Genomic DNA, 21,157 nt, shown 5'->3' with positions numbered 1-21,157 from the left:
GGACATGATGTGGAGGCACTGTTTTACAGTGGCTCCAGACCTCCTTGGAGGGACGATTTCAGAAGGTGCTGGGCGACTCCTGTTCAATGCCCTCAGGGTTCCATTTTGTTCCATGAAACATATATAAAGCTCTGGCTGTCTGGAGTTTTGGGGTCCAGTGTGTTTTGCCACCAGTGTGTTCAGGACACCCAATTCTATCTCTCCTTTCCATCTGAATCCAAGGAAGCTGTTCAAGTTCTGAATCAGGGAACAGAGACTCAACATGTGTTAGATGGGGTTATACTTCTCTTGAAGACTCGAATTCACAGTTTGGCAGGACTCTTGGATTCAGCCCTGAAACTGGATGTCCAGGCCAGAAGTGTGTTTGTGCACTTAAGGCTAGAGCCTGGAGTTGTCAGGTCTGGACACGATGTTACATGCCTCAGTTACATCCTGTTTGGGCTATTGTAATGCATTCTATGTGGGGCTGCCTTCGAAAAGTATTTGGAAATTTCACCTTGTCCAGAATGCTGTGGCCTGACTGTTGACTGAGGCCAGCTATAGGGAGCATGTGACTCCCTTGTTACAACAGTTTAATTGGCTACCAGTCCATTTCTGGTCACAATTCAAAGTGCCGGTGATAACCTAAAAAGCCCTGGCTTGGTACCATGCTATTTGAGAAACTGCATTCTCCCATAAGAGCCTGCCCAGTGTTAAGAAGTACGCTTTAATTTACATGAGCATGCATATTACATACATGTAGACTAAACACATACATGAGGGATCTTTTGGTGTTGAACTCTGGGCACTTAGGAAAACCTGATACCCCAAAAGCTGAGAGAGTCAGAGGCCACAGGTCCTTGAAAGCAATTCTTTGTTTTATTAAAGAAGCATTTAAAATTAATTAAACTTACATTGGGGAAATTAGAATAGTACATCACCACTGAGAAGGTAAAAATATAACAAGTATTTAAAATCAGTAGTAAAGCTAGGTGCAATGGGATACATAGATACGTATGTGTGTTCAAAAAGGGCGATGGAAGTGTAGCACTTTAAAGAGAATAGTTTTAACTTCAGGCAAGGTGTGTGTGTGGGGCAGGCTGATCATGGAGAAGGGAGAAGAAAGAGAGAGAGAAGGAAGATTCTGCCCAGGATAATTTGAATATGGGATAAACAGACTGTTTTTTAATTGTGAGAGAGTTGGGGAGGGGGCAGGTAGAACAAATGGAAGAAAGTGGATGGAGGGGCTTAAAAGAGCAACGGGGAGCCCCAATGCCAAGCGGTTTTGCAGCGGGGGATGGGGTGAAATATTAGAGGAAAAGAGAATAATTGGAGTATGGACCAATTAGAAGAAAAATGGAAGTTAATGCAAAGATTTTACCTCTCCATATCTGCTTATTTGTGAAGTAATGGGAAGCTTTATTGAGGCCTTCTCTGGAAAAGAAGGGGAGACATTGGCCCGGTTCGCACATCTTGACAACCCACTGGTTGTCAGAGATGAGTGGAATCGATCAAACATGCTGCCTCTGGGGCACTCGTCGCTTCCACTTTCTATCAACAAACTGCAATCACCCTGTTTGTAGACTGTTAGCATGACTTCCAAATCTGGACACTCTGAGTTGTTTAGGGGTTAAAGAACCCAGAGTTAACCCACAAGTTGTTGTCAGGTTAACTCTGGGATGTTTAACCCCTAAAAAACCCAGAGGCCTGGTTTGCTTGTAATGGTAATTGAGTATGGGTTAAAGTTTAATGTTTAATGTTAATGTTTAATCATGAGTTGTTGTTGAATCATGGGTTGTCATTACATGCGAAGCCTGCACTATGGTTTAACTATGGGTTGTTAACCATGAGCAACCCAGGAAGAGAACCCATGGTTTGTTGTTGGATTGTGAACTCTTGAGTTGTTCGTGGCTAACAACCTATAGTTAAACTATAGTGCAAGGTTCACACATAACAACAATCCGTGATTCAATGACAATCCATACACAACCCATACTCTGGATTGTCATTATGTGCGAACCAACTCAGAGTGTCCAGGTTCAGATGGCATGCTTATAACCAACGAATGAAGGTTGTGAAGTAAAAGCAGAAGTGATAAGCTCACTGCAGGCAGCACACTCAATTGTTCCCACTAGATTTCAGCAATTCATGGGTTAAATATCCCACAAATTTCCATTCACTGTGCACCAGCTCAGAGAGAAGGAAGAGGGGGTTGCTCTTCCTTCTTAGATGGAAAGAATCCTCTCTCCCAAAAATCCAGGGAGTTGCTCTTTATATTCCTCCTCTCGGGATTTCAACAAAAGAAGTTCTTACTTCAAGATTGCTCACTGGATGTTGGAAAATGGATTTAATCTCATTGAGAGATGAAAAAAGACAATGGCTTTCTTTCAGGGCCAGCCCTCCCATGGAGCAGGGTGAAGCAGCAGCATCAGGTGGCGAAGCAGGAGGAGCGTGACTTGAGCCACTCCCCCCCCCCACTTCTCCCAGGAGGGCCCGGCCCGCCATCACTCTGCCATTGCCCCACTGACTCTAGAGAGCCTCTCCGGCCATGGCATTTGCTGCAGCGAGAGAAGGGCTGGCAGGGCCCCCTGGAGCAGTTGCCTGCCCTCTGCATGCCTCATTGCGCAGAACCGGCTGCAGCAGGTCTCGCAAGAGCTCGCCTGGGCCTTAAGATCTGGGCGAGCTCTTGCAAGATCTGGGCAAGCACTCATGAGAACCCTGCAGCTGCTTCTCCCGGCCACATGGCTTACTGCATGATGAGGCAAAGAGAGGGTGGGCAGCACGGTGGCAAAGGTAGGGGGAGCGGGGAAGGGGGTGGAGTGCACGATTCAGCAGCAGCGGGAAGGGGTGTGATGCGGCAGCAGCACATGTTCTCTCCTGTCCCATCTCAGGCGGTGAGAGAGCTTGGGTAGGGCTGCTTTCTTTCTCCCTGCTGATGTGAGGAAAGGGGGTGGGGTTGATGGATAATCTTTTTGCATAAATATCGCTGGCTATCACAGGCCCAGGTGAGTGAGATAGCCAGGGGGATTTTGGTGATTGTCTTTTAAAAAAATGGTGACAAAAGAGTCATGTAGGCATGTCTGCTTACACAGTACTGGGGTTTTAAGGTTTCACAGCTTTAAAAAGGCATTGAATACTTTTTTTTTTTTTTCCTACCATCTGGCTTAAATAGGAAGGTTAGAAATCAGCATAAAATATTTTGCCTGAGGCAAGATCTGAAATTTGCAAGTGTTAATGCAGAGGAACACACTGGTACATTTTTTTTGCTGCTGAACATTTTGCAAAATGGCCTCAAGCACTAATGGAGGTTTCTTTAGAAGATTTCCAAAACTGAATAGCCAGAACTTTGAGCAATGGAAAACAAGGTTAATTGTTGTGTAATGCTTATTGCTTCTAATACGAGATAAACCAGGAGATGCAGGAGAAGCTCAGAAATGGCTGGAGAAAGATGCACTAGAGAGGCAGAAGTACCAAATAATACCATCATAAACTGGGCAATCCAGAGCCTTGGTGGGAAATTTGGCCCAATCCTGAAGCATCCCCGCTGCTTAGATAGGTCAACAGGTTCAGATATTACCTGGCTGACCCTAATGATACCTTTTGTTTTAATACTGTATTGTATTTTTAAACCAAATTGTGGTGGCTCCAGGATCCCTAAAAATAGCTAAGCCTCTGTTCAGTCTTTGCATCATTGCTGTGAAGACTAAATGATCAAGAGTCTAATAGAAACATTTGGCTATAGTATCCTTATAACAGAGTCAGTGTTAAACCCACAGAAAGCTGGCAACCACCCCAGGAAAAGGGAGAGAGGAAACAAACCTTCACTTGTGTCTCGGCAGTGCTGCTGCTGCACCTTTGTTCAAGGGTTCTGAACCTGCTTCTGCTCTAGAACTACTTCAGCTGCTGCCCAACCCACTTGAGCCTTCACTTGGTGGGGAAGATGGAATCTGCAATGGAACATGACAAGAAGGGTTGCCTTGTCTGAGGCCATACCAGTAGCTCCGCCTGTTGAGCAACTCCAGGTATCCCCCCATCCAGCTCTCTTTGAAGTTTGGAATGAGATTGGGCTGTCTGGGAAAAGAAAATGCATAACAATCCTTTTGGCTGTTTCTTGATAATTTGGTCTTTAAGAGTGCCTCAGTGGCTCAAGGCTTTTGCCCCATTTTGAATTTGGAACAAAACCAATTATGTTTGAGATAATTTCCCCATTTTAGAACCAGCTATTCCCCTATTCCCCATTTTGTTAGAGCGTACTGCATATTTCTACTGTATATGCACCACATATACAGTAAAGGTCCCCTTAGTCTTGTGTCTATTACGTATGTACATGGGCGTATTCACATGTGCATGTAAATGAGGATGCACAGCAACAAATGGGAGCCTCCCTTCTGGACTTTTTTTAAATGGATGTAGTTGCAAATGATGTGTTTAGAACATCATGTCTAGAACCTCAGTACCTTACTAATCTATAATCTAATCTTGGGGGAAACTATGACAGCTAAATGTCATACTTATACATTTATATTTACAGTGTAGGTTGGACAGGTTTAGTGTTGCAGTCAGAATCCAGGTGAAGGCTTGTGTGCATGGCATTGTGAGCAAGGCATTGTTAGCTGCCCAGGCTACTCAGCTCTATGATGGCAAAAGAGGCAGAGGTCTGAGCACACACAAAATTGTGTTGGGGCCAGGCTGAGGTGGTTGGTAGTCAGCCATGCTTGAACCTCCATTTAGATTCCAACCTGGGATCCCTTCACTCCTTTGCTGAATCTGGGGACTTGAGCTGGAGTAGGAACTGGGAGCCCAAAATGAAGCTAGCAGAATGTCCTGCTCTATTGATCAGGCAAAACTTCAGGCTAAGCATCATCCCTATTTCTTTCAGCATCAGAAGGGCCCTGAGAGCACACACAATCCTTCAGTAGAATCACAAAGCCTCAAATCTGGGATACTCTCAAAACCTGTCCCAAAGTTTTGTGCTAACCAGTGGTGGCTGGTGCCCACTGGCACTTGTGGGGTGGAGGACTGGGGCAACCAGAGGCAATCCAACCAAAGATGACCATGAGTTCAGGAAAGATGTACCAGGGAGAAACACGTCAATCATGGTAACATGTCCATTATTAACCTTTAATAATGTTTTAGGGAGTCTCAGATTACCCATTAATGATAGTGCCAGAGATGTTCCCAAAACACATGGGCATAAAACATGAGATTGCTGGAGGATAGATAGACACCTAATTGGTGAATGGGTGGTCTAATCACCTACACACCCCATTTTTGATTGGAAGATCACTCACTGAAGCCCCCACCTCTGGATGGAACAAGTTTATAAAAGCACAAGTAGCAAGACCTCTTTGTTACTTCTGCGCTTTGCTTTCTTGCTGCTTCACCTCTGATCTTCACTGGACCACTGGACCCAAAGATTTGGGTAACTAAGGACCTCTTTAGACTCATAGCCTTTAGAACTTGCAAATAATTTTAGCTTCTATGACCTAATATTCTAAGACCTAACTTTCTGGAGTTAGGTCTTAGAATATTTTTTGAACTTGGGACTTTTTCAGAAAATAAGACAATGGGTCTTGGAATCATTTCCAAACTTGAAGCTATCTTAGAACCAAACTTGATTAATCCTTTTAATCCAAGTGTGGTTAACCATTAAGTCCCAGAAACATTTTTAGATCACTTCATTTTAACTTTTAAACTTTGTTTTTTTTTTACTCTAGCATCTCCATTTAACTACATAGGTGTTAAGTTCAATTATTCAGATGCCTAGAGGAGCTTAGTAATGCTTTAGCTCAGTTTTTTACATTCAAGTAGCATGCAGGAGGAAGTCAAGGGGAAGTTAGACATTTTAGCATTTAGTTCAGCTTTACATTGCAAGGGGAGGGAAGGAGGGTGCTGAGGAGTCATGTTACTATGATAGAAGCTCAGTTTGCTATCTCACTTGCTGCATTTGTTGTGCCAGCTTTGTCAGCTGCAACCCTTTTGATTAAACTTAAATTTATTTTACATTATTTTTCATTGCTGATGATGGAATCATGAAGAAGCAAATTACACGCATGTAAACACCAGGCTAATTTTCTTAATTTTTTGTAAATTTCTTAAATAAAACATTTAATGTGTTTCAATTTACTTTTGAGTCTGTGGTCTTGTTTGCCTATTTCCCCGCTGGGATGTTTCCAACCCTATTATTATAGGTTCTGAAACTAAACAGAACCAAATTAACACACCACAGAGAGCGCATTACAGTAGTCTAATTGTGAAGTTACCAGTACACGAATCACTGTGGCGAGGCTAACCCTAGCCAGGAACGGATGTACTTGGTGCCCCAAATGAAGTTGGTAATAGGCTGTCTGGGCCACTGAGGTCACCTGGGCTTCCAGTGACAAGGATAGGTCCAGGAGGACCCCCAAACTGCATGCCTGCTCCTTCAGGGGGATGTAACCCTATCCAGAACATGCAAACACCCCAGTTCCTGGACCTGGGAACTGCCCGCCCATAGACACTGTCTTATCAGGATGCAGTTAATTAGCCCTCATCCAAGCTATAACTGCATCCAGCACTGATTCAGAACGTGCACGGCCTCTCCTGGTTCAGATGTCACAGAGAAAGAGAGCTGGGTGTCATCAGCATACTGGTGACACCTTGTCCCAAATCCCCTAATGGCCACTCCCAATGGCTTCATATAGATATTAAATAACACCAGGGACAAAATCGTGCCTGTGGCACCCCATAGTTCAACTGCCAGAGGGCCAAGGCACAGTCACCCAGCGTCATTCCCTGTAAGTAAGAGTCAAACCACTGTAAAACTGCCCAAACTCCCAACTTACAGAGGCAGTCCAGGAGGATTCCATGGTCAACAGTATTAAAAGCCAATGAGAGATCAAGAAGAATTAACAGGGTCACACTCCCCCCATCCCTATCCCAAAGAAGGTGATCAATCGGGGTGACCAAGGTTGATTCCATCCAAAACCGGGCCTGAATACAGACTGGAACGGATCCAGATAATCAGCTTCATTCAGGAGCAGCTGCAACTGGGATGCCACCACTCTCTTGAGAAAGGGAAAGGAAAGGTTCCTCCATTACTGACCCCTAGAGGGACACCGCTTTCGCTGGCGTTTTCCTGGCAGACTGTAACGGGGTGGTTTGCCATTGCCTTCCCCAGTCGTGACTACCTTTCCCCCAGCAAGCTGGGTACTCATTTTACCGACCTCGGAAGGATGGAGAACCTTACCCAAAAAGGGGGTCATGAATCTCTGGGTCCAGGGAGATTTTTTTCAGGAGTGGTTGCACCACTGCCTCCTTCAAGGCAGCAGGAGTCCTGATCCATCTGGTCAGTCCCTTGTGGCTAACTCGAAGAAGCCATGAAGAGCAAAGGCCAAGAGGGTATGTGGTGATTCACACAGATGCAAGTGTCTTGTCCACAGGGGTAGATGAAAGCAGCCCTGGACCACTTGGAAAAGGTCAGTGGGACTGATGTACTACAGCCATGTTAAAAAGAGCTCAAAGTGTGAGTGCCTTTTTAAAACATATCTTCTTCCCCAAAGAATGTATGAAATGGCCCTTTCACACTATAAGAAACTGTAAATAATGCCCTATTTTTCAACCCCCCCACTAATTTTTCTCTTTTTTTAGCTCTTACAGTTCAGCCTAGCATAAAAAAAAAAAGGTAAAGGTGTCCCCAACCAGTCGTGTCCGACTCTAGGGTGTGGTGCTCATCTCCATTTCTAAGCTGAAGAGCCAGCGCTGTCCGAAGACGCTTCCGTGGTCATGTGGCCGGCATGACTGAACACCGAGGTGCACAGAAAGCTGTTACCTTTCCTGCCGAAGCAGTACCTATTTATCTACTTGCAATTTCTTGCTTTCGAACTGCTAGGTTGGCAGGAGCTGGGACTGAAGATGGGAGCTCACTCCGTCACGCAGCACTCGGGTCTCGAACTGCTGTCCTGCCGACCTTCCAGTCTGCAGTTCAGCGTCTTAACCACTAAGCCACCACGGCCCCCAGCCTAGCATAGACAGATCGTAATTTCAGAAATAAGGGTCACGTTTTCTTTTCAGAGTCTATGGAGCTATATACACATGTATCTGTATTTATGTATTTATGTATTTATTTATTTATTTCTATACCGCCCAATAGCCAAAGCTCTCTGGGCAGTTCACAAAAATTAAAACCAAACAGTACACAATAAAACAATTTAAAATATATTGAACATTAAAACCACAATATAACAATACAACCACAATAAAACCTAGCAGCAGTGCAGGAGTTTAAAATACAGATTTAAAACAGCAAAGCTAAAAATTTAGAAAGCTAAAATGCTAAATACACTAAAATGCTAAATAAAATGCTAAATATATACACACAGATATATATGAGAAACCACCAGGGGAAAAAAATATCAAGAGGAAAGGATTTTTAATTTCTGCTTGGTTCATTATTTATAATGAACTAAGACAGAGGCAGGCTACAGGTCTAAGCAGCCACAAGGGAAATGGGAGCAGTTATGGCTGGTGTGGTAATACTATGCATGTGGGGTTTTACATGGTTCTTCAGGAGTAGATGCAATTATTTATGGGAGGGGGGATGCCTCTATATTCAAAACAAAAAGCTCCTCTGCCCTACATCACCAATGTGAATGATCCTCTAATCTCTTTGAAGTTCTTCTGGACTGAAGCCCGGTCTGCCAAAAAAAAAAATAAATCTTTAAAAGCCACCATGATTCTTTGCTTTTGACTTCTTCCCCAGTGACCTCAGGGTAGCATGACAGCAGTAATTTGACACTCTCAGCAGCTCACGCGTGAGAGTTCCTCAAACAGATGTTTATGTAGCTTAACTTGAACCGAGTCACAAAAACTTGAGGAATAGCCATTCCCCCCTTCAGTGCTGTTTGGAAGAGACTTCTCTACAGTCAGCCAAGCTGAAGCAGACCTGGAGCTTGCAAGCAAAGGGAACCAAAGAGGTATGGAATCACCTGGGCCTTGGGAGTGGACAGGGTGTTGTATATCTCCAAAACTAGCCACACTTTGTCAGTGACTCTGGAGCCTGTTAACTACCTGTCTGTGGCTGAGTTTTCAGAGGATTTCAGGTCTGGACTTTGGAAGGAGTAGGGAGTCTGTTGGGCTGTTCTGTGAAGAACCCTTTGCCGTTTATGATGGCGAATGCAGAAGAGGGGCAGTAATAGTGGAGTGACTGCACAGTTGGACCCGAGTTCTGCGTAACTTGTTTGTATCTTAAATATACACCTCAGCCCATAGAAGATGGTACAATTAAAGATCTACCTTTACCTACCATTATTGCTGGGGATGTACACAGGCCCCCTGCTTTGACTTGGACCCTAATCTGGCACTTCAGAACACAGCCTGCTTCTGCTCGGGCCAACTCAGAGTCAATCTGTTTCAACTCGGTACTGAACCCGAGCTGTAGTTTGGAAATCTGGTGCCTCATGCTCCCCATGGACTATCATGTGAAATCCAAAAATGGCTGTAGCTTTTTTTCTCCTCGTTGGAATTATATATTTGCAGACATAATAGCCCTACAGGAGGCGATAATGCCTGCCCAGTGTTAGAGAACTAGGTACAGGGTTTTCTTCTGCTATATGGCTTTCTATTTTTTTTAAGGGAACTGCTTATTTCTGCGTTGACTTGGATGAAAATTGCAGGAATAGCTGCCCCTTCTGAGAACAAGCCTGCCAAATTTCATAATGGTAGTCACAGGGGGTTTTGTGCAAGAGCAACCTTGAGATTTTGAGGGGGGTATACTTATTCCTTGTGAATCATTGGTCTGAAAATTATAGGCAGCTTAGAATTGTCCCAACATAACAAACCTGCCATGTTTCCAAAGAATAGGCACAGCCGTTCATGTGGAAGGGGAGCTCTCCAATTTGGGGGGGGGGAGTTATTTGCTTTACCTTCCCTCCACCCTCTTAGTTCCCTAACTAAGAGAGGGAAAATGGATTCATTAAGTAATTGTACAAAGATACTCAAACAAACACATACACAACATGGAGAAATACAAGTGGTTGCAGGAAAACGTATGAGAGAGGGATTGAGTTGGAAAAGATTTTTGAATGAAATCCTAACAAACAAAAGTTGAACTCAAGCCAGAACTCAAGCAAGTTGCCTTCCCCCACCTAGCAATATTAACAAACTATCCAAGTTCCTCCCAGTAAACTGCCCCACTGGTAGAATGAGATGCAAGAAGCCCCCAAGATTTGTAATGCAAGACACAATAGGTCCCTCCCTCAAATATATTGATTGGAGTCGCTGGTAAAACTGCCCTAGGATTAGAAGGTGGACCTGTCAGTCACCCAACTGCACTCCCCCACCCCTGCCCATGCAGCATTTAGAGAATCAAAAACAATTAAGAAAGATGTTACTTTGTATTTATTTTGGGAGACAAGAAGCCTGCACAGCAAATGCCAGTCTGTGCCACTCTGCCCTCAAAAGTTTGCTTAACAAATAAACAAGGAAATGGGCACAGAAGCAAAAGGATACTCAGAGTAAAATAATTTACATTAGTATCTGTTATAACTGTCTTGTAATACTACTGTTATTCCCAGATTGCAGTAGTAAGATCTGAGGCTGAGAGAGAGGGCTTTTCTACATGAGGCATTTATCATGTGCTCGTCATTCCTTGGTCATGATTGTTTATAGGTTCTTTAGACAACATTACGGCCCTCCTGTTTTGCTTCTGTGTTTAACCAGCACTTTCAGTCAGTTTTTTTAGAGGAGGGAAAATGCAGCATTTGAAAGTGAAAGAAAGCACAATTTCTTCTTGTGTATTTGCACTGTTCTGCTATACCACAGTGCAACTTAGAATGTAGTAGAAAAGCAGGAAAGGAAATGCTCCTTGTGTAGTGCTCAGATCTCAATTCTGCAACGAAATTGAAAGCAGATACAGCAGATTAACAGTCGGTTAACAGCCTCATGTAGAAAAGCTCATAGTGGTTTCCATAAGTATATTTGTCGTGGAAATGAGATTTAAACTGGAGACTTCTTACATCTCTAGCTGCTCCACTACATCTATTCTCAAATGTTCTTTTACATTTGATGTTCTCCTAGTTGTTCCAGTGCCTGCACAGGTTCATCTGATGGCAATCAGGGACAGGGCCTTTTCGGTTGTGGTGTCCCATTTTTGGAATTCCCTCCCCCCTGCAGTGTGACAGGAGCCAACCCCATCTGTTTGAGCACCTGTTAAAACTTACCATTAAACCTACCTGTGTAACCAAGCATATGCTGGATTTTAGTACTTCACTTCATAGACTTTTTATTTTTTGTGGCTCTGTTTTTGGGGCTTGTGATTATTTTAATGTTCTTTAATGAATTCTGTACACCATCCTGTGATTTCGTAAAGAAGGGTGGTATTACATTATATTCATCATCATCCACTTTGCAGGCCCTTGTTAGGATCCAAAACTGGTATAAAATGCTTTTTATAAATAAAGCGGTTGCAAGAACTGAGACAAGGATTCTAAGGCTGCAATTCTATATCCATTTACCTGGGAGTAAGCCCCATTAAACTCAGTTGGACTTACTTTGGAGCAGACACGTATAAGATTCCCACTATCAGAAATATAAAAGCATGAAGTTAGTAGAATTTTATTGACTTAATTTACAATGGGCACAGGTCATGAGGAATTTCACTGAAATGAACTGGACCTGTACAGTGGACTGTGCCCATTGTGACATTACTGGTTAAGTACTGATCACAAGCCCTTGAATTTCTCATCAAATATGCAACTCCTAGTAGGATACTCAATCCTCCATCTGAACAGAGATGGAGAAAGTAAGTTTGCTCGTGCTTTGGAAAGAGGCTTTATTAGATGGCTCAGTCCCACTAGAGCAAATCACTACTTCTCAGCCTCATGTTCCCCTGTCTGTGAAGTGGGGAAAGTAATAATCCAGATCACAAAGTTCCTGTGATATTCTGTGATACAACAATATTGTAATGGGACACTGGGGCCCGCTCTACCACCTCTGCTAAGAGACCAGCGGCCATTTGGCTGCTCTTATCCCGGAACTGTCCCGATTCCATTCAATCTGATCATTAGAAGAACAATTCATTTTAAGAAATGGTGCCTGAACATGTTTGTTTTCCTCTTCGCTCCCCACCCCTTTTTCCTCTTATGTCGTGTCCACTAGATTGTAAGCCTGAAAAAACACCTTTGTATAGCACTTAGTAAATTTTAGACACTAATAAAATCATCATCATCATCATCATCTTTGAATTCTAAAAGTGATATAGAAGTGATGGATGATAAGATCTAAGATTCTTTACACTTTGCCAATTCCTTGAAGGCAGTGGTTAAATTTTGATGCCAATGTTGTACTCAAAAGTGAATTCAAAAGATTGTAACATTTCAGGCAAGTCGAACAGATGGGAACTCTTCATAACATCAAAGACTCTGTCAGCATTGGTCCAATAGATTTTGACATCAGTGGCGAAGATGCAACAACAACGTGTTTGCCCAGCCACGTGAATGAATCTGCTGGAAATGAAACAGAACAAGGAGGCACATTCTTGCGTTCAGTCCCAACCCGGGAATCTCTCCGGTCCCCTCGGGGCTCAGTCGTGAGCTTCCACAACATCCAGTATTCTATCAAGCAGTCCCACGGCTTCCCATGCAAGCGGACAGTGGTGGAGAAGAGAATCCTTCATAAAGTATAGTAAGTGTACGCAGCATTAAAAATTTAACAGTTGGAAAATAGTCAGAAAACACCCGAGGAGCTCCTCTTCTGAATCCACTGAGGATTAAGGACAAGGAAGGCAAGGCTTTATTTTCACATACTAAATGTATAGGATGAGCTGATATTTGAGATGTTCTGGGGTTGGAAAACCCATGCCAGTTTCAGCCTGATCTTGAAAGAATCCCTGTGAATGCATTTCTGAGCTAGTGTGAGAGGAGTAGGGCCAAGCCCCAAGGTGTTGAATATGCCTTCAAGAGCTCCAAGCAGCTGCCCGCTCTTTTCTCCCAGCTGCTATGATTAAGATTGGGGGGATCTGGAAAGGATGGTGGCAGTCTAACATAAAATCATGAGAAGACATTCTTGAAAGAGGGCCCTAACCAGACAGAAGCAGGCACCATGTGTAGGTCAAGGAACAGGCTTATTAAAAATGAGCCATTGAAAGTAATTGGGCAACACGACATGAAAGCAGGATGAGTCTGCAGGTCTTTGGCTCTGCCTTTGGTTTTGCCCTGTGCCTTGCCATAGAGGCACAACTTTGGTCAAGAGAAAGGGTTGCTCCCCTCCAGGATGAACTCAGTGGGCTCGGAGCTGCTAAATGCTCCTAATTGATTTTCTTTGTTTCTTTGTTACATTTATATCCCGTCTTCCCTCCAAAGAGCTCACGGTGGCATACATGATCCTCCTCTCTCCATTTTATCATCACAACAACCCTGTGAGGTAGGTTAGGCTGAGAGTCAGTGACTGGCCCAAAGTCACCCAGTGAGCTTCATGGCTGAATGGGACTAGAACCTGTATCTCAAGTCCAGTCCAAGTATGTAACCACTGCATCACACTGGCTCTCATTACTTTGCAAGGTCCAGAGTAATGGACCTGAGTAATTTGCAAGTGCCATTCTGACAGCTCAAGCAGTCATGTGGGTAGGAGACCTGCAAACACATCTTCAGGTTTATCTAGAAAGGCATCCAATCCAAGCAGGGGTGGGCAAGCTGAGCAATCGCCCGGGGAGCTGAGTGGGGCACCAAGCTGAGCTCAGTGGCTGTATTTTTAATGTACTGTCTGGAGTGAGCTCGGGTGGCAAAGAGCAAGTCTCTATAACCCTTTTTTCAAGATTCTACAGGATGTTTGGGTACTAAGTAAAAAAATGATCTTCCTTCAGTTAGCTCGAAAGTATGTTTCTTTTTTAGTTTCCACTTTGATGTCATTTGTGCTGGATAAAATGGAACACAGCTTTACTTTAAGGCAATGTTATGAGCACTTAGCACTTCAAATACTGTAAGCACTATATAAATAATAATAAATTAAAGCCATAAGCTGTAAGAGGTCAGCTAGATATCTTTTTTATTTATAACTCCTCTTTATTATTTTTAAAGATAAAAATAATGGATATTCTAAAATGAAGAATGCTTACCAAAAGATAGGAACTGCTACAATACAAAAAATATTAAAAGTAAAACCTGTGATAGTTCTGCAGTGTTGCACAGTGCACTGCCACTGCTCAGAATGTGGCTTTTCGAACTTTGGCTTGTGCAAACTGTAGCACAGTAGCTGAGGGATCCAGGTTTTGAGCAATGTCGTTCTCAGTGGACATCACACCTGCACCAGACCCCTCAGGGTGGCCCTGCAAAACTGGCTACGGGAGCCAGGGGGGCACCAAAGGCACTCCTCGCCCAGGGCGCTATTGATCCTCGGGCCAGCGCTGAATCCAAGGGGATGTGTTGCTAGGAAGTTGCAATCCAATACATTCGGAGGGCACCAGGTTGGGGAACTCTACAACAGAGTGTTGTGCACTCCCCATGTCCCCAAGCAGTGAGACGTTCCAGTGGCAGTGCTACCTGGGTTTGGCTTCCTTTTGGAGGACAAATTGCTGGAGACACAGTATTTTGTAATACTGGATTTATTTACAAAGATACAAGTAGAGCATAGGCAGAGTCAAACAGCACAAGCACTCCTGAGCAAAGCCAAGAGAGAGAGAGAGAGAGCTGTATACCCCAAGATACTTTCACCATGCACCCTCTTTTTCACACACGCCACACTCCACAGCTCACATCTATCCATCTGTTTACATACAAGCATGCAACCCGTTCACCTGTCATCTACAGGAACCTCCCATATCTTCCTCTGCCATTGCCGAGGGCTTTTAGGAACTCTGCATGCTACCCTCTCCAAAACACAAAACAAAAGACAGCATCCACCAGGGCACATCTTTGCTCCCAAGCCTCTCTGTGCCTTGCACTTGCTTCACGCTCTCCAGAAAAAAATGATCATAGTTTTTTTTAAGCCTCTTGTTTTGACCCACCCGCCACCCCCATCCTGAGAGCCATCAGGCTGTCTGCCTGAGAAACTGCTGCTTGCTCCTGGCTGCTAAATATCCAGCCCTGGCCACCTGTTCAAGGCACTATCCCAAACACAGCTCAGGTGCAGCAGGCTTTCAAGAGGCCACCATCCTGAACACCGAAAACAAAACTGATCACTTGTTGGCGCCACCCCACCCCACCCCGTGCAGTTTGCTATCGCTATCCCGCCATCACGATCCCTGCAATTTGATAAAATTCCTATGCAGAAAAATCTCTCATGCGCTCAGTCTCCTGTTCTTAGTGGGCGTGGGGAAAGGAAGCCTGCATTGATTCCCCCCCATCCCCCTACACTCCGTCCACCCTGTACCCCAACTCACTACACACTCCTCAGAGTTCCAGTCTTAGTCTCCACACTACATATTGTTGCTGAGGAGCAGCAGCAGCTAAAAAACGCACACCAGGCTGGCAAGGACCCTCCTAGGGTCACAAGGCAAGTGCTGCTGCCATTACTGAGCGAGCCAGGGCGACACTGCCCTGCTGCTTTGTCTTTTCCATGGTCCTGGGTAGAGGGGTGAGGCGAGGCTCTGGCAGTGCTGCTTGAACTTGTATTGGAGTGGAGGAGCAGCAGCAGCACCACTAGTGCGGCACGTGGCTTTGCAGCACTGGCCCTCCTCCTCGCTGCACAGTCACGGTAATAGTGGCGACTGTGCTGCTCACAGCTCTTCTCTTGGGGTGGAGGGAGAGAAGCAAAAGGTGCCACGTGCTCTGCCTCCTCCTCAATCTGTTAGAAAAGTCAGCCAAACTGGCTTTCTTCGCCTTGGGCAGTGGGCACAGGGAGAGAAGTCACCAGCAAAAGGGGCAAGGGATGTGGGGGGAGACGCTCACTTTGCCACTTTCTCATGCTGGCCACGATCTGCCACCTGAATGGCACACTTCACGCTTCCCTCATGGGAAGGCTGCCCTTGGACCCAAGACTGCTCTTTCGTTCCTCCTCTCTCTCTCCCCTCCCCCACGCGCGTGCGCACGCACACACACACACACACACACACACACACCAGCTTCTCCCCTTTGAGGGAGAGGGATTGGTTTCCAGCACCCATCTCCTAACTATTAGCTCCTTTGAAAAAACATTGTTCACCTTTTAAGGTCTATTAACCATCTTTTGTCACATCCCAGACTCTGACCAGGTTGCACTCCCCCTGAAAGAGCAGGTCCACAGTTTGGGGTGGGGGAGGCTTTTTAATCCTGCATTGTCACTTGAGGCCCAGGTGGCCCCTGAAGATCAGAGGGCCTTTTGCCAGCTTTGGCTGGTTCGCCAGCTGCAGCCCTTCTTGGACAAGGATAGCCTGGCTATGGTGATTCATGCTCCAGTAACCTCCGGGCTAGAATACTGTAATGCAATATGCATTATGTATAAGGAAGAAGGATCCAAGGAGACAGGAGCAGGCAAAGGAAACATCAGGGCTTGCTCTAGTTGGACTACCTCCACACACAAAAGGGCTAACTAACATCAACTGCCCTCTGGGAAGGAAGAAGCAGCGAAGGAGATGGGAACAGGCAAAGCGAACAAAGGCAAGTTTTTTTGCTTTAATATGCACAATTTTGTATATTTTGAGCCCAGTGTTTTAATCTGTAGACAGCATTCAGAATTTTGATGGCAAGGGACCATACTATGAAAGGGATGGGGAGCATACTTAGAGGCCAAAAAGGAAGGACAGGTAGCAATGCAGAATCCAGAAGCTCTGCCTCCATGTTATTTGGGCACTTGCTGATATAGTTACAAATTGCTTGAATCACAAGGTGAGATACAGACTGAGACCTGGTTCACACATAACAACAACCCAGAGTACAGGTTGAGTATGGGTTGTCATGGAATCGTGGGTTGTCATTACATGCGAACCTTGCAATATGGTTTAACTATGGGTTGTTAACCATGAACAACCCAGAGTTTACAACCGAACAACAAACCATGGGTTCTCTCCTTGCGTTTTTCATGGTTAACAGCCCACAGTTAAACCATACTGCAGGGTTCACACGTAATGACAACTGATAATTTAACAACAACCTGTACTCTGGGTTGTCGTTATGTGCAAACCAGGCCTGAGCCTCAAAACTTAAATCCAATTTCTAAACCACCTTTATTTAGATAAAATGCATTGAGTTTCAATCCATTCACACTTTCCACATTCACTCAAATAGCTACCAATGTTGGAGCAACAGAACCTCGTGGCCAACCCAGGTTGTATACTCAAAAGTAGTAAGTGTGCTAGTGAGCTACCTGCTTCTCTTTGGTGTTTGGTTTTCCCTCAGAGTTCCGTTGACTTCAGTATTAAATACCCGTTGCCCCAATTCTTTGCACAATGTGGAAAAACATGTCCTTTGACTACATATCCTGGTTGTACATTAATTGGGCTCATCTTATCTTTTTTGGACATTCTTCTTTCGGATGCTAAAGGATGTCACCTTTCCCTCAGAAGCCTGGACTGTCACTTCACCTACTGGCAACCTTCCTGAATTATATGACCACTGCCTCAGGTTTGGGGCTTATCTGGCACTTTCTTCTTTGGAGCAGTGCTGTCATCCACATTCCAATGTACCACGGTCCACTTTGCATGTATACACACCTGCTTTTCCCATTCTTCAGCCTTTCCCTTAAAGTAGCTTTCCTCCATTCATACCTCAGGAACCCTTTCACCATTTATGTCACCAGCAATTCGAGAAAGGAATTTCTGCAACAAAACGTTAGTGTGGAGAATTACCTAGGGAGGATGTCATTAAGCCACTGAGATCACAAACAGTTATTCATGTCATTTTATTCCCTTTATTTCTAGCGGCATCATGAAGCCAGGCATGAATGCTATCCTGGGGCCAACTGGCAGTGGGAAATCTTCGTAAGTATATCTTAAGGCCAAACTAGAAAACATGCAGGAGATCTATGGTATTGGTAGGATGGTTTGTTTGCTTTTACGAATTAGCAGCTCCACACAGCTGCTATGAAGTTATGGAAGTGGTGCTCTGGGAGAGGGTGTTTAACTCTTTCCTTCCCTGTTCTTTTCATGGTCTAAATCTTCTCCCCAGGAGCTCAGGGCAGGGCAGAGTACAGATGCTTTACCTGTATCCCCCCCTCCCCCAATGGACCTAATACCAGCTTCGGGGCAGGAAATTTAGGCAAGAAAAACCAGGAAAGAAAGTGGTAAAACCCTCTCCCAGAGCACCACTTACCCAATCTGCAAAACAACCATGTGGTGCTGTTAATTTGTTTTAGAAATGGGAAATCCTAATTGCAGATAAATTGCGCCTGCAGAGTGCAGCATGAGAGCACTTCATGCATTCACATGTAAGCATTCACATGTAATCAAGATTGCCATCTTTTTTTCTGGAAGGGCTCCTGTGGCTTTAACAGTTGCATGCCAAGCAGAAATACAGAAGGTGACGATGTGAAGGTTTGAGACCTACAGAGGCGAAGGGGGAAAATGGTCAGTCTTAGAGGCCTGGAGTTTTTGTTGGGCGGGGTATGCCTGAGAGGAGTAGTTTCATTTCCCCAGCTAAGTTTCAGTTTCATTCCCCCAGTTAAGGTTCATTTCTTCAGGTTTGAAGCAGTACTTTCGGTTTTGAGGGAGAATGGTATAGAAAGAGCAAGAGAGCCAGTAACAGAGAGAGTGACCAGAACAAGAAGAAAAAGCAGAAGGAAGCAGCCTGGAGAAGTCTAATTACAGCTAGGGCAAAGGAACTTGTGTTTTGCAACTTTTATTTTCTCTTAAGGCCTTTTGTATCACTCAGCTCTATTGTGTAAACACCTTTAGTTGTGATTTGCTTGCTTTATTTTACCAGTAAACTGTTGTGGTTAAACCCCGAGTCTAGAGTGTCAATCACCCCACGTCTACAGCCTAAACCCCACGTTACTGGAAAGTGGAAGGTAAAAGAAGGAAGGTGGGACTCGTAAGGAGGCCAGAGATCATCAATGAGTTGCTCAGGGAGTCCAGGGTCATAAGGGGAACCCTGACAGACATTTTTCTCATCCTGCAGATACAGTGATGGGAACAATTTCACCTGTGGAATTTCCTCCTGCCATGCTGCTCTGGTACCACTAGTTATTCATGTGATTAAGTTTCTGGTACTACTAGTTATTCATGTGATTAGTTATTCATGTGATTAAGCTCTGAATAACCTGTTTATTCCATTGTAGCTTGTGTTACTGTTCCCTTGGAGAGCATTATTCTCTTGCAATCTAATGCGTTTCCTTACCACAGAATTTGAATTTCTCCAGAATTTCTTTCATATGAACAATTCTACATTTAAGAGTATTTAGAATTAGAATATGTGCTGTAAAGTTGAGTAGGAATAACCCAACGGTGTCCTTCCATTACTGCTCCCTCAGAATTTGGGTCCTGAAAATGACTTCACTGTGTTAATGGTAATTATATTTGGAAATAACATATGAAAAGCAGAAGAACCTGAGAGACCATTTTTCTGTCTGCAGTCTCCTAGATGTTCTGGCTGCTCGAAAGGATCCTGCTGGTTTGTCTGGGGATGTTCTCATAGATGGCATCCCACAACCTTCAAATTTCAAGTGCATCTCGGGATATGTTGTTCAGGTTAGTGTCTCATTCTGGATTAGTCCCTGGAAATGAAAAGGAGACATGCATGGTGTATGAGCAAAGTTTTTTAAATACTCAGAATTCTGATGGAAGTAAAACTTGCTGCCTTCCACCCCAGCAATGAAGCTTGTGTGTTTTGATTCCATGGCCCTTGAAGGCATGACTCTATTAAATATTTTAGCACTAAGGTTAGTGTGAAATGTCATGTTATGTTGAAACCCAAATGTTATCATTTATTACTTAGGACGTAATCAGTTCTGCCCTTGCTGCTTGGAAGGCCCCAAACTCAGAGGCTTCCAAGTTTCCTATGCCTTGCAGAGCTGAAGCTGGCAGGGTGGGAGGTGCGGCGGAAGCTATCTTTACCTCCCGTTCTCTATCTTGGATGTTTTTTGCTAGACACGGTTTTCAGTCCATCTAGTGAGGGCACTTTGGAGAGGCAGGGAAAGAGGCTGGAGGAGACTCAAGATAACTCATCTCCTGGCCTCTCCAACCTCTTCCCCTCCCCGCCCACCAGAACATCCCTTTTCCTCCTCCTCCGAGGTCGGCACAGTTCTTTTTGCGCGGGCTGTGAGGGGGCAAGAGCGGGGCAGAAGGAGATCTCTGACTCCCTCTTCCAAGGTCGGAGCACTGCCTCCAACCTCAGAGGGGTTTTCTGAGTTGTCCTATTGTCCCTGGGAGCATAGGAATGCTCTCTTACTTACTGCCATTATATAACACAAGTTCTCTGGGTGGCTCACAAAGCAACATAAAACACAGATTTTAAAACGAAGGGGCCCAGATTGTAAGACATGAGTTACTGCTGGCATGAACATAAAGGTGCCCAAAAGACCATACATATGGCACCAGATGAACCTCTTTGATAATGCTGTTAGTGTTACATAACCAGGATGCCTCTTCCTTGTGGTTACCTGCCTTACTTCAGTTCACTGGGGCACTTGGAGAAGGGGTTCTGAAGAAACTCTTAAGGTCTGGGTTGGTACATATGAGAGCACCATCCTTTAGTGGTTAGTATCCCAGGAGAGAGAGGGAGGCAGGAGGTGAATCCCATCTCAGAGCCTGTTCCAGCTGGACTGCCCACCCCACAACAACACCATCTGCCACCATCTACCCCATGGGAAGGATTCTGATACCTTGTTATTTTTTTTAAGTTTATTGTGATTTTCATAGAGATCATTGATGTTTCTTGCAAGCCTTCTTGGAAAGTTTTATATACTGAAAGGCAGGATATAAATCATTGGAATGGATGGATAGATAAGAGAGAGGGCTTTTAAACACCTAGGTTTTGGCCAGAAGCTATCTAAAAAGTCACCTGATTGTCTCTGACAAGTAAGAACTGCCTCCCGGCAAGCAAGAAAGCAAGCTTCTGTAAAGTGGAAAAGAGCTGGCTCTGACCTCTGCCCCACTCCCCTTTTAGGCCATTGATTTGCCACAGATTACTAGCATAAGTATACATGGGCAGGCTGGCTGGCTAGTCCAGCTGTGTGCAGGCTTATAAGCTTTGTGGACATTTGTAAGGATAAACTAGTCTTTATAGAACTGGTAAACTATCCATGTGATGCATGTTTGAAAGTAAGTTCCACTGAGTTCAGTGGGACTTCTTGGCCG

The 21,157-nt window shown here is 44.5% G+C and overlaps 1 protein-coding gene across 2 annotated transcripts in view; it reads left to right on the top strand.

Annotated features, from left to right (window-relative positions):
- Positions 1 to 8,853: 8,853 nt before the first annotated feature.
- The window catches only part of LOC146350507 (broad substrate specificity ATP-binding cassette transporter ABCG2-like), an 83,463-nt gene continuing 71,159 nt past the window's right edge, over positions 8,854 to 21,157 (top strand). For both annotated transcript variants that reach the window (XM_084845139.1, XM_084845138.1), the window contains exons 1-4: positions 8,854 to 8,933; positions 12,337 to 12,639; positions 17,786 to 17,845; positions 19,435 to 19,549. In XM_084845139.1, the coding sequence (XP_084701265.1) occupies positions 12,350 to 12,639; positions 17,786 to 17,845; positions 19,435 to 19,549 (465 nt within the window). In that variant the 5' untranslated portion in view covers positions 8,854 to 8,933; positions 12,337 to 12,349. The remainder of the gene's footprint in view (positions 8,934 to 12,336; positions 12,640 to 17,785; positions 17,846 to 19,434; positions 19,550 to 21,157) is intronic.

The sequence above is a fragment of the Heloderma suspectum genome, chromosome 3, assembly GCF_057233095.1.
Source record: "Heloderma suspectum isolate Gila_16-S chromosome 3, 16-S_ref, whole genome shotgun sequence".
NCBI lineage: Eukaryota > Metazoa > Chordata > Lepidosauria > Squamata > Helodermatidae > Heloderma > Heloderma suspectum.
The sequence above is the reverse complement of the archived record's forward strand: the minus strand, read 5'-3'. Positions and strand labels throughout refer to the sequence as shown.